The sequence below is a fragment of the Megalobrama amblycephala genome, linkage group LG1, assembly GCF_018812025.1.
Source record: "Megalobrama amblycephala isolate DHTTF-2021 linkage group LG1, ASM1881202v1, whole genome shotgun sequence".
NCBI classification, from domain to species: domain Eukaryota; kingdom Metazoa; phylum Chordata; class Actinopteri; order Cypriniformes; family Xenocyprididae; genus Megalobrama; species Megalobrama amblycephala.
The window spans coordinates 10,649,776-10,663,342 of record NC_063044.1 but is presented as its reverse complement, the minus strand read 5'-3'; the positions used below and the strand labels follow the sequence as shown (position 1 = coordinate 10,663,342).

The window sequence follows — 13,567 nt, the reverse complement described above, 5'->3', positions numbered from 1 at the left end:
GCTGGAGGATTTTTCTGAAGAACAGAGCTCAGTTTTCAAGCATTTTTGCATATTTGAACCCTTTCCAGCAGTGACTGAATGATTTTGAGATCCGTCTTTTCACACTGAGGACAACTGATGGACTCAAACTCAACTATTAAAAAAGGTTCAAACATTCATTGATGCTCCAGTAGGAAACACAACGCATTAAGAGTCGGGGGGTGAAAACTTTTGAATTCAAATATCAAGGTCAATTGCACTTAATATTTCTTCGGGGAAACATGCAAGTATCTTCTGTTGGTTCCGAAGGGCAGTACTAAATGAAAAACAATGATATTTAAACAAAGTAAGAAAAATTGTGACATCTTCATCCTGTTCAAAAGTTTTCACATACTTTTTCTTGCAACTGTACATCAAATAATTAAAACAATCATTATGTGTACTCTGTGAATGATTTTAATAAAGACAGAAATAGTAGAAATTAAACATTCGCATCTTTAGTACATGCAAAAAAGGTGACCTTAGCTCAAATAAGCTTAAACATTTCCCCCCAAAAGTCAATCACTTTTAAACTCTTTCACTTTCTTACTGCCACAACCAATAATGTTAAGAATGCGAAACATCTTGTATATATAGACACGGTTTCCAGAGAAGTTTCCAGATGCAGCTCATGACTGAACTGATGATGGAGGACGTCAGTACTCAGGTTTGACTTCATTACTTCACAACTAAAAATATTACTGTTGTATTGTGTGTGTACATTATATTTACAGGTAGATATATAAACTATATACAGTCTGTAAGTTTAGAAAATAAGCAAGATTGAAAACCTGAAACAGGATTAAACATGAAAACCACCACCAAATTAAACACACAATTAGCCTGTTAGTTATCATTGGTTTACACATATTTAAAGGCTGTGCTGTTTGTTTAGAGCTTAAATTTATATCAATGCCTGTGGCAGACACTATTTTCCAAAGCGAATATAATTTGAAGCTTGTCACCTCCAAATGATCTTTGTCATTTTTTTATTAAAAGAGCTTTCAGGTGCTTTACACTTCTCTAACACATGTACCTTATCAAAGCCTTTAGCTAACATGTCTGTTTTGTCCTTGCAAAACAATATTTTGTAAAACAGTGTTGCTACACATTTTTTAAAGACTTAAGTCTTAATTTAAGACTGAAGAAATGAAAATTAATATAGTAAGCACATAAAGAACAAACCCTTTCTGTTAAAATGCATTGTATTATGTTTTTATATGTAATGTGTAAGCATTACTTAAAGGTGCAATATGTAAGATTTTCTGTCCGCTAGAGGTCGCTAGAGGCCTATTCAAAACAATGAGTCCAAGTTTGAGTGTGGAATTTTGGGACAAAAAACCAATATGGAATGTGGAAACCAATATGACTGGAAGAAATCAATTTTATAGATGCGATTATTAAAATGTAAAATGTTTGAGATATTTAAAACTATACCAAACATAAAAGAGAAAAATCAAGAGATGCACACAATAAATCATTTGTAGTATATAGACATTCTTACTGATCTTTCAACCAGGGTGAAAGGAAAAGGAGTGGGGAGAGGGGATTTAGGATGAGTGAGGAGAGAAGATTAGGCAAATGGATTTCTGTGCCTTTGCTTCATAATCTTTTCTTTAGATTAGCAAGTTTATTGTTTTATTGCATGGTGTCTATTTTTTGTGAGAGCTCTTATCAGGAATTTCAGTCTTACACTTGATTGAATTTTTTCAATGACAATTTTTTTTAACCCTGTAAGACTTGATTTTCCTGCTAGACATAAACTGAGATCAAGTGCCCTGCAATAAAGCAATATAACTCATCTGGAGAGAAGATCTTAAAGAAATAACATAGGACCATGCCTTGCCCTAAACTGTCCTCACACTTCTACAGTATGCAGAATTCGGAAGAGTTGTGTACACCGGACACGAGCAGCGCGTCAAAAGATAATAGAACCCATTATAATCTGTGATATTTTCTAAAATGGATGCGGCGCTGAAGACAGCTTCCAGAATCTACACGATTTCAATGCTGGATTTGCACTAGGGATGTCCCGATCAGGTTTTTTTGCCCTCGAGTCCGAGTCCGAGTCATTTGATTTTGAGTATCTGCCGATACCGAGTCCCGATCCGATACTTCTATAATACATCAAAAAAAGAATAAAGAAGAGCGAAAAAAAAAAACAGATCCAGGACGTTCCTTATTTTTTATTTAATTACAAACAGAGCACTTCTGTGAGGTAGCTTGAACAATCAAGTAATAAATAACATAAATTGTTCACTTCACTTCACTTTAGTGCAACAGTAAATATAAAAAAGGCTAATATAAAAACAAATATATTTGGTTTGATTTGGGTATGCTGCAGTCTGTGTAATAACTAAAATAATGTTTATATATATCATATTTTCTGGCTAGTTTACTTTAGTTTTTTATAATACACCATACTTTAACCCAAACTGAATAATAAAAAACAAGTTTAAATGGGTAAATCTTCTATTATTATTTTTGATTCTTAATTTTCTTTTCTGTCATACTCAAATTCTTGTTAAAACACATTAGACATGCGTATTGTGTGCATTTTGAACACTTTTTGTGTGAAATTATATTTATTTTGTCCATCAAAAGTGTGCTTTCACTTTAATTACGCGTCAGCAGCGCAGCGTGTGTCTCAATCAGCTCCCTAGTTCAGTAGTCAGGGCACTGATCAGGGTATCAGCCACATTCACTTTCATTATATACTGATTTACGACCTAAAGAGCTAGGGAGCTGACTGAGACACAGGGATAGACTCGGTGCCGAGACGATCGCGGCACTGCTGCTTACGCGACGCTCCTGCCTGACGCTTTACGAGCTGCTCCTGCTGCCTGTGTGAATGCATCCGTTGGTTGACATGCACGCTGAAAAAAATATGCGCTACTCACGCGCCGCTTACGCTTGCAGTGTGAAACAGGCCTAACTCTGTGCCACCGCATCACTATAGATGTGTTAAAAATAATGAGAATATATATATATACATATATATCCGAGTCCTGATCGGGAGGTAACGTCCGATTCCGATCGAGTCTGAAACCACATGATCGGGCCCGATTTCCGATCACGTGATCGGATCTGGACATCCCTAATTTGCACAAAGGCTTTTACTGAAAGATGAAGCAGTTCTCATTTTAAAAGCAGAAGCTGCTGTTTATTGGCTTCAAAAGTATGTTTTATTGTCTGTACATGTCTTTTAAACTTATAGTTCTGTTGCTATTTTTTGGTTGCATCACAGACGTAAACAAAGACCAAAGCGTTTTTGCTTCGTTACCATTCATAAACGTCCTTTAAAAGCCACGATTGCAGAGGTTCTGCTTGACCTTCTTCATCTGGGTCTGATTCGGCTCAATTTGATACAGCAATATAGACGGCATTATTTACATTTCCACTGAAGCAATGAATGGTTAGGGGCGTGGTGTTTCCGGACGCTTCAGTGAATCACAATACACTGGGTCAGCTACCAACCTGCTAACCAATCTGAGCACATTGCGTATTTCAGAGGGAGTGGCTTCATAGACCCAGGAAGTCAAACGAGCTGTTCATATGACAAAGGAAACAGAGGTGTAGAATAAAGGTAAAATATATGGAAAATACGGCTTTAAAAAAAAAAAAAAAAAAAAACCGTAGCATTAAGACATGTTAAACTGTGCCTCAAAAACACAATCAAGCCTAGAAAAAAACACAGAACCACCCCTTTAAAAACACTGATACACCACTGTGTGCATGTGCATTTCAATTGATGTTATGCATTAATTATTTTTTAACTGGCTTCTAATTGTCCAACTATGTAATTGGCATGATACATTTTTACTTGACAAATACAATGTTATATTTGATTTTCTCTGGATTCTTTTGAAATCATTATGACTAGTAGATTATTGGAGTCTGTTATTTCTATAAATCTGCGTCAGGACAAGTCAAACTAGAGAGCCCTATGAAAGGATGTTCGCACATCATGGGACTTTTGAATTTATCTGTTGTTGAATTAGCAAGTTGCAGTATTGTGACTAAGAAAACTGTATTTTTCTATGAACAAGCATGTGGTGGTTTGACTCAAATGCATTAGTAAACTCTGCACCCTCTGACTAAGAATCATAAACTGGCGAATTTATGTCCGTGAGAATGCAGTCGGCCGATGCGAATTCTCTGAGCGATGATGGGTCTGTAATGAACGAATAATTGAAAGTATGGGATACCCAGAATAATCAAATATCTAAATTAATACATAACAAATGATTAATTTCTAATTGGAAACACAACCTAAGAGTAATAATCATTTGAAATTGGAGTCAGATTAAATGAGTGAAATTAAGTGAACTTCACGGGGGTGCTGAAAAGACATACATGCGTTAACCTTCGCCCAGGCCGTCAGATTCCATTTTTGGTCCGATGGGGGGTTTCCTACAACCCCATTAATGAGAGTGGAATATTTAATCTAGATTTGGAAATGGAAGTGTTCAAATGGAAAACAGAGTTCAAAATCAATCTGTTTACTTCATTACTTCACTGTGCATAAAAGCACAATCTAGAGTTTCCGTACGGTGTGCCCGTATACTGCTAGTTTATATTTTATAAATCCTGATGTGGGTGTGGAAACATTTGTACATCAGGCCCCTGGTGTGTTCCTATAGCATCAGCTACTGACGCAGCATCTCATTCCTCTTGGAATCAAGGTAACTGTTATGCACACTAGAGCATACAAAGTATTGCGTGTTGTGGGTAGTCCGTTTTGTGTGTTTTCTGTTTTGTGTGTGTGTTTCAGTTTCCATTGGTTCCGCTACCTTTCATTCACCACCAAATATGACGCCCTCCTGATTCACGCTGCCAATTACCTTCCGCCACCCTCTTTAAATACCCGGATCTCCTCCTTGCTACCAGCTTTTCGCTCAATTCGTTCATGCTCATTTTTGCTGCTTGCTTGTACGCTACCTGTTGTTATAGTTTGTGAAATATTGTCAGATATTTTCTTGTATTTTTGTATGTGTGTTGAATACTTGTTTGGGAAGTCCTTTGTTTTTGTGCTTGTACAGTGTACAGTTACAGTTGTCTGATTTTGCCAGTCATCACCATGTGTGTGAGGCTGGGAAGGTGTGAGCAGGTAAGTATGTTACGCGGCATACATTGTACAACACGTAGGATTTTCCATTTTGTATTAGACACACTAAGTTTTGGAGAGAGTGCCAACCTTTGTATGTGTTTTGTTTTATTTATTTCATTTATTTGGCATGCTCTGCTTCCCACCTTGTCTTTGTTATTGTTATTTGTTCTCCTTATTGTAAATATTGTACAGTTTGTTTTCTTTTCACTTTGCACTTTTTTTGAGCAATAAACACTGAGTGAAATTTGCATGGCCTAGCCATCATTCTTGTATATACACATGCACACCTTTTAAATGTTATTTTTCCCAATCTCCCCTAGCCCAAATAAAAATAATAAAAACATGGATGTAGCAGTTACATACATAACTTAGACATTTCATTATATTTTCACTGGCTGCTGTAAGTGTTTATGAAGCACATTTATTATTGCAAAGAAAGCCAAGAGAAAATGTGATCAGGTTAATTATGTTTTGATGAAGGCATAATCATAATATAGTGGTCTGATTCAGTGATCTCATCTAGAGTGTAATCTTTGAAGTTTTGGAGTTATTTGGAGTGTTCATTTTACGATTACATCTCTGCCTCACACCCCATTGTTGCCAACTACTCATTGTTGCCAATTACATCTGTGTATTATGAGCCGGCCTCCTTTCTTTAGAATCGTTAGACTGAAGTCTCTACTCCACTGAGCTCCAAGGAGGTCATGAGAGCGTGTGGGTCAGCCCTTCTTTTTGGGCCGCCCCTATATCTGGCCTAGGTTAGTACTTTAGTTTTTTTTAGACAGAGGTGGTTATGCTGTAGCTTTTCCACCTCCTAGCATGCCGTAGCTCGGAGTAGACTACTCCTAGGAGAGTCTCTCCTGCTTAGGACTGGCAGCTAGTGATCCTAGTACTCCTCCTCTTATTGTGAGAGACGTCCCCAGCCAGGGCCCACCTTCTGCATTAGGCTATTAATGCGAGTAGCAGGCTTTGCAGCCTCCTCAAATTGCCTAGGTTGAGCTGGGGCTCCTCTTGATATTAGAGTAAAAGCGCTATGCTGAGCTTTAGTTCCCTAGTGGTGTTAGGCACAGCCAGGCGTTTTAAGCTTTTGTAGAAAGCCTCCCCGGTGGTTATCTCTGAGCTTTGTTAGACTTCCTCTTGTTTAGAGAGTGGAATGCACTATGCTGTGGTCGAGCTATGGTTGAGCTTAGAGCAATCTCTCAGCCATAAGCTCCTTGATTTTTATCAAGTCGTGGGGTCGATTGTTGCATGCCTTTTATGTGAAATTTCCTCCTGTTGGGGTCTCCATTCCTCCAGAGCTGAGCTCAGACGGTCTTTTTTGGATTAGCTCACTTTGCTCCCAGGGCTCTGTGCCCCATATGTGCCCATCACCAGCGATGCACAGGCATATTGCCCTCCTTTCAGGGCGAGTTGAGCTCCCTTGGCCTGCAATACCTCTAGTAGCTGTTTCTGCTAGAGTTGATTTGCTACCAAGTAGCTGGTCCTCCTTGGGTCTCCTTGGGTGCGATCCTCCAGGTTCAGCTAGGTTCCTGCGTGTTCCTAGTTCCCTAGAGTTGGCGGAGCGGAGTAACTCGGCTCCCCAGGATGCCCATCTCTATGTTCCAGTCTGAGTTGGATACTGCCAGTTTGCAGTCCCTCTTTCTGGACACCTCCTCTTGAGGCAAGTGCTTTAGAGAATCTGTTTAGGTAACAGACAGGTTGCTGGCCAGACTAGGCCACTAAGATATGACAAAGGTGGCCTCCCTGGTGGGATTAGAGGTAGACTACTCTCCCTTTAGAAGTGACTGGCCGGGGCTCCTTTCGGCTCCCTAGCCACATTCCCTTAAAGGGACCCCTTTTTTTTAAGTTGTTGGTTCCAAGCCCTTAAGCGGCCTTGGTAGGCCTCTGGATGTTTCTGGGGGCCATTTTGAGGCTTAGAGCTTGAGCGTTGGCCAAGCTATAAGCCTTGGTCAGTTGGTCACTGACAGCCTATTAGACCCATAGGAGGAGTGATTTTGACATTTCTGTTGAAATTATTCTTCTGTTTTTGTCAGCTATTCTTTGGCATGCACTCCCCTCAGCATGGCGGCATGGGTATTCCGTTCCCCATTAGTGTTCTAGGACGTAATACAAGTTCCCTTATGAAAGGGAATGTCTCAGGTTATGCATGCAACCATGGTTCCCTGAGAACAGGGAATGAGACATTGCGTCTCCCTGCAATTGTATCTTAAAGATGGTATCTCCCTGCAATGGTATATATCTTAAAGAGATTTAAGATAAATACACCAAATGCTATCAAATGTAAAATGGAAAGTTCAGACTAAAGTGATTTTATTATTTAAATGTTTGACCAAAACAAAATTATCAAAGTAAATGAAATGTTTATTTCTTCAACAGGCAGAAAACAAGCACTGGTACGGTACGGATCAACAACTACATCAGGAAAAGTTGACAAAAAAAATGAATCTATTTCAGAGACTTCATCTTGAAGGCAGACATCACAAACTGAGAGCTGCAGATGTTCTTCGGGTAACATCTGCACATTCATTAAAGTCCCATGAGTCTTGTGCTGAAGAGGAGCTGATTCAGACTTTCATACAAAAACTACTGATTATGAACTACAGAGCAAGATACATTAAAACTAATGAGACCAATGAGGAAGATCACAATGAACAAGGCAGTTATGATTCATTTAAACAAGAGGCTGATTCTGATGACTTTTTTTTCAATTTAAGGCCAGTTTCTAATAAAGGAACAAGCCAATTTGAGGGAATCCACCCGATGGATGTTCAGATGACCGTGTTTCATTGTGCCGATGGTTTCCTGAAGCAGCTGTTGGTCACTAAACTGTCCCAGTGTCAGTACGCTCTGCCTCTGCTTGTTCCTGATCCATTCACACAACAGATTGAGTTTCCTCTCTGGACATTCAGACAAATCAACAAGAGCTGGAAGATCAGAAACACCAACAATGAAATCATCAGTCGAAACCAGCCGATCTACAAGGCAGAAACTCCAATGGTGTCTTTCTTCAGTTTTGGCTCTGTGTCTTCATCCAAGTCTGAGCTTATAAACAGTCTGATCAATGAGAAACACAACACGTTCTTCCACAGGAACTGCCCAGGCAGCAGCAGAACCAGAGTCCTGATGGATGGAGTGGTGGAGATCGCCTGGTTCTTCCCCTCTGGATCATATGATGATGAATTCACTGACTGTATTGCGTTCTGTAATCTACACGGTGATGCAGCAGCTAATGAGAAACAGCTGCAGATCCTCACTGAAATGGCCTCAGTCAATGTTGTTCTTCTCCCCCGACTTCAGAAGAATGACAAAAATATGATAAAACTTCAACAACTCTACAAGGACACAAAGCCTCTCATTTGTCTTTTTACTGAAGATAAATCTGGTGTAACTGTGATGAAGAACAAATATAGGATTGGTCTGAAAGACAGAAATCAGTCAGAAGTATCTGAAGATCTCAGAAGAGCTATAAATGATTGCTTCTCAGAATCATCTTTCACTTTCAGACTTGAAGATGTGTCCAAACACTCAGACATCAGAGTAGATGAGGAAGATGATGAAGACTGCAGGAGAGGAAGAGAAGCAGCACAGCAGATGATGAGTTTACTGGAGAAGAAAGATCTGACAGAAATCAAAGAATCAGTTCTGCCTCATCAGGGGAAACTGTGGCATCAGTGGAGTCAGAAGAACAAAGAACTACATCGACCTCAAGGAAATGAAATAGAAATGGACATCAGTAGAAAACAAACCGAGATGAAGAAAATCCGTGAACAACAGCATGAATCTGACATCAGTGAGTTTTTGAAGTTCTTTATTAAAGAAATGAACTCAGATACTGGACATCAGATGTATTTCATTAATTGGCTCAGAATATGCCTGGATGCATATATCTCAGCTGACTTTTCTGATCTTCATCACAAATATGATGAAACATGGTCAAAGGTCTTAAAGCTGAAAGAGAAACATGAACCAGAAAAACTGACAGCTAAACAAGCAGAACTTGAGAGAATATCTGAGAAATTTCAAGCTGCAGCCTTTGGTTTGGAGCACATCATGAGGGAAATCGGTCAGATCTATGAATCATGTTCATCTGTAAAGAAGAACAAAAAAGACCTGCAGTTTCACTTCTCTTCTCTCCCGAGTCTTGCAGCAGAGATGATGATCTCTGGATTTCCACTGGAGCTGATGGATGGAGATGCTGCTCATGTTCCTGTGATCTGGATCTCTGCTGTTCTAGATGAACTCATCCAGAAACTGGGAGACCAGAGAGTCTTTGTGCTGTCAGTTTTAGGGCTTCAGAGCTCTGGGAAATCCACCATGCTGAATGCCATGTTTGGACTCCAATTTGCCGTCAGTGCTGGCAGGTGCACCAGAGGAGCTTTCATGCAGCTGGTCAAAGTGTCAGATGAGATGAAAACACAGATGAACTTTGACTATATTCTGGTTGTTGATACTGAGGGTCTTCGTGCTCTAGAACTGGCTGGAAGATCAATAAGACATCATGACATTGAATTGGCCACATTTGTTGTTGGTCTTGCAAATCTGACATTGATCAACATCTTTGGAGAAAACCTCTCTGAGATGCAAGACATTCTTCAGATTGTTGTTCAGGCCTTCATGAGGATGAAGAAGGTCAAACTGAATCCCAGTTGTGTGTTTGTGCATCAGAACGTCTCAGATGTCACAGCTGGAGAGAAAAACATGGAGGGAAGGAGACGACTGCAGCAGACACTGGATAAGATGACAAAACTCACTGCTAAAGAGGAATTCTATGATGCAGAATGTTTCAGTGATGTCATTAGATTTGATGTTCAGAATGATGTGAAATATTTTGCTCAGCTCTGGGAGGGCAGCCCACCTATGGCACCACCAAACCCAAAGTACTGTGAGAATATTCAAGAACTAAGGGAAAGTATTATGTCTCATGCCTCAAATTCACATGGAATGATGTTGACACACCTAAAAGATCGTATTAAAGATTTCTGGGAGGCTTTACTGAAGGAACATTTCATCTTCAGCTTTCAAAATTCCATTGAGATTTCAGCCTACAGGAAACTGGAGACAGAATACAGCAAGTGGTCCTGGAGTCTTCGCAGTGCCATGATAGAAACTGAGAATAAGCTACACAACAAAATAGAAAATGAAGCAATTCACGAGGTTGAGGAAACTGATCTTCAGAGAGAACTAAAGAAGACAAGTGACGAAGTTGAAAAATCAATGTCTGAATTCTTTGAGAAAGACAAAGATAAAGATATACTGATTCAGTGGAAAACATCATTTGAAATGAAAATCAAAGATGTCCAAGAAAACATTGTCAGAGAAACAAAAAGGAAATTAAATGAGATTCTTCAGCAGCGAGACCTGAAGAAAAAGTCTGATGATCATGAAAACACTCTCTATGAAAAGAGTAAAGAACTTTCTGTAAAACTCAAAGACAAAACAAATGATAAAGAAACACAGAAGAAAAAGACTGATGCTCAGAGGACACATCATGAAAACACTCTCTATGTAATGAGCAAAGAATTTGCTTTAAAACGCAAAGACAAAACAAATGATGAAGAAACACTGAATAAAGAGTTTGATTTGTTTTGGAAACAGATTGTGGATATAATCATCACAGACACTCCTCCACTCAAAAACTTTGACATAATGAGAGATGTGAGAAAGATCCTCAGTGAGGGGCATCTCCCTGTTGACCACATTAAAGAGGACAGAGAGTATATCAAGATTTTCACTATGTCAAGTTATTGTGAATATGTTATTTTCAAAAAGTCCTCAAAAAATGGGTTTAAAGAGACTGTAAAAGGTGCTTACAGAAGATTTAAAAAAACATTGGGATACGTTCGAACTCTGTCTCCAGAGAAGGAAGCTGAAATAAAGTCATTTGTCAAAGATGTTGAACAGCAGACAGACACAATGATTCAGTCATTTAACATTTCAAAGATGGGCTACAAAATCAGTTACATTCAACAACTCATAGATTACATCAAGAAAAGAGTAACAGAACATGAGGAAGGAGCAGTGAAATATGAGTTCACGAAACAATTCCTTGTGGATTTGGTTCTTTCCATCTGTAAAAGAGCAAACAAGATGATCACTGACCAACACAGACTGTTCAAGGAAGCAATATATGTCAAGAAGAAGAGAGAAGAGTACTATAATGTTTTCCAGAAATACTGTCATGGATCAACATCAGCTGCCATTTTTGGAGAGATCATCTGTCAGAAACTTAAAGAACCCATTGAGCAGAGTGTCTACAAGAAGACTGCTAGAGATCTGACGGATGAAATGAGATCAAACTGTCAATCACTGAATGGAAAGAGATCAAATCTGGAGAAACACATCCTGAAGACACTGGCAGATGAGGAGGACTTCAACAAATACATGAACTACATTCGTAATCCCAGAGATCACTTCAAGAGTTTCATCAGAGATGAAGTCAGTCGGTACATCACTGATAAGTTCAGTGTCAGTGTTTTACCCAAGATGAAGAAGAACATTAAACTCCTGCAGCAGAAGATCATGGAAGCAGCACATGAATCTACTGAACATGTTCAAGTGAACAGAGGAGATGTTGATTTGTGGTTGAAGAGTTTCACACAGCAGCTCTCAGATGTGCTGATCTTCTCTGAAAAAGACCTCAGTGGAGTGAAACATGATGATGTTGATGATATCAACCTCCTAGAAGATGTGATAAGACAAGAACTTCTTGCTGTAATGTCTGATATCTGCAGTAGATTCAACACAAAGACTTTTCCAGTAAATTTGGACCATAAGTTCAGACCAGATGACCTTCTGATTGATCACTTCTGTCAGTGCTGTTGGGTTCAGTGTCCGTTCTGTGGAGCCACCTGCACCAACACCATAGAAAACCATCATGGAGATCACAGTGTTCCGTTCCACCGTAATATTGGACTAAATGGAATATATTACAGAAATACATCTAACTTCTCTACCCATATCTGCACATCAGCAGTAGCAAGCAGCACTCTATATTTTTATCCCAGTGACTCAGATGATAGCATCTTATATAGAGAATACAGAAGAGCAGGAGGAGTTTATGCAGACTGGAGCATCACTCCTGATCTCTCTGAACTGCCCTACTGGAAGTGGTTTGTGTGCAGATTCCAGAAAGATCTTGAAAAGCAATACAATAAAACATTTGAAGGGTGTGTTGAGATAACAGATAAATGGAAAAAATACTCAAAACAAAATGCTATTGAGAGTTTGAATAAATACCTCTAAAGGAGATTCAAATGAATCTCTCAGATTCTCCACATATCACAGTCAGAAATTAGTTTCTCTGACATTTATCAGTGAGTCTCTTAAGTCAACTACAACTCAGTAGAGCAAAACTTCTTCAAATACAAGAGGATTAAAGACAGGATTCAATTCCACATACAAGTATCTGTGAAATGATCTTAACTTCAAAACAACATAACTTAATGTAAATGTTTCATGCTTTATGATGCTTTGCTACTGGCACAATCTGACTTTATATTCTGTCTCTTTGTATTCCGCACTTTGTTTGTCAAACAGTGCTGCTGGATTCTGGATTTTTGTGTTTGCGTACGGTGGTACTAAATTGTCAAAACGTCTCTCAAAATGTGTGCCACGGATGCAAAAAACAGAGAAAATTTAACCTGTTCTGAATATTTTTATGACGGATGAAAGTTTTGGAGGCAGTGTGCAAACGTGATTGATTTAATGTGAGGTTGAATTTATTTTTTAACGTGCGAAAGTTTTTCATGCGAATTTCGGACTCAGTGTGCAAAGGCCTTAAGAGTTCAATGAGTAAAGGATGCTTGAAGGTGTTAATAGTGATAATAAAGCAGTTTATTTTCATGACTTGAGGTGTCTATCTCTTAATCAGTTTTCTATGGCTAATCTTTTTCCTTAATACGGGTGAAATTCATATTGCCTCTTTAAATGTGAATGGAGCCAGAGATGTGAGGGAAAAAAATGGAAATATATAATTTAATTTGACAGAAACATTTGACAGTTTTATTTATGCAAGAAACCCATAGTGATCATAAAAATCATGTTGAATGGTTCAAAGAATGGAATAGTTTGTCTTTTTTAAGTCTAACAATTCTCTTAGTGGAGGAGTTGGTATTTTATTTACTAAAAAGTTTGTTCCTTGTTCAGGTAAAATGGAAGAAATAATAAAAGGATGACCTTTAAAAGTGATTGTGAAATGTATTTGTATTTGTTTTTATGTGTATATATGCCCCAACTCAACCGATACAAAGAATGTGCTTTTTAGATACACTGGGCACAAAATATTTTGTACTTAGCAAAATGGGAATTTGGACAAAGACTGGTTCACCTACACAGCAGAACTGCTGCTTTTCAACTGCAGTTTTTGCAAAGATGTCTTATGGGTACAGAAAATGTGAGTTGGAGAGCATTAATCATTCTAAAATCTATTCAAAGGATGAA

The 13,567-nt window shown here is 38.7% G+C and overlaps 1 protein-coding gene across 1 annotated transcript; it reads left to right on the top strand.

Annotated features, from left to right (window-relative positions):
- The first annotated feature begins 7,348 nt into the window (after positions 1–7,348).
- On the top strand, positions 7,349–13,315 carry LOC125262631 (interferon-induced very large GTPase 1-like). Its single transcript, XM_048181461.1, has one exon. The coding sequence runs from the start codon at positions 7,481–7,483 to the stop codon at positions 12,368–12,370; it is 4,890 nt and encodes a 1,629-aa protein (XP_048037418.1). The 5' UTR covers positions 7,349–7,480; the 3' UTR covers positions 12,371–13,315.
- The last annotated feature ends 252 nt before the right edge of the window (positions 13,316–13,567 follow it).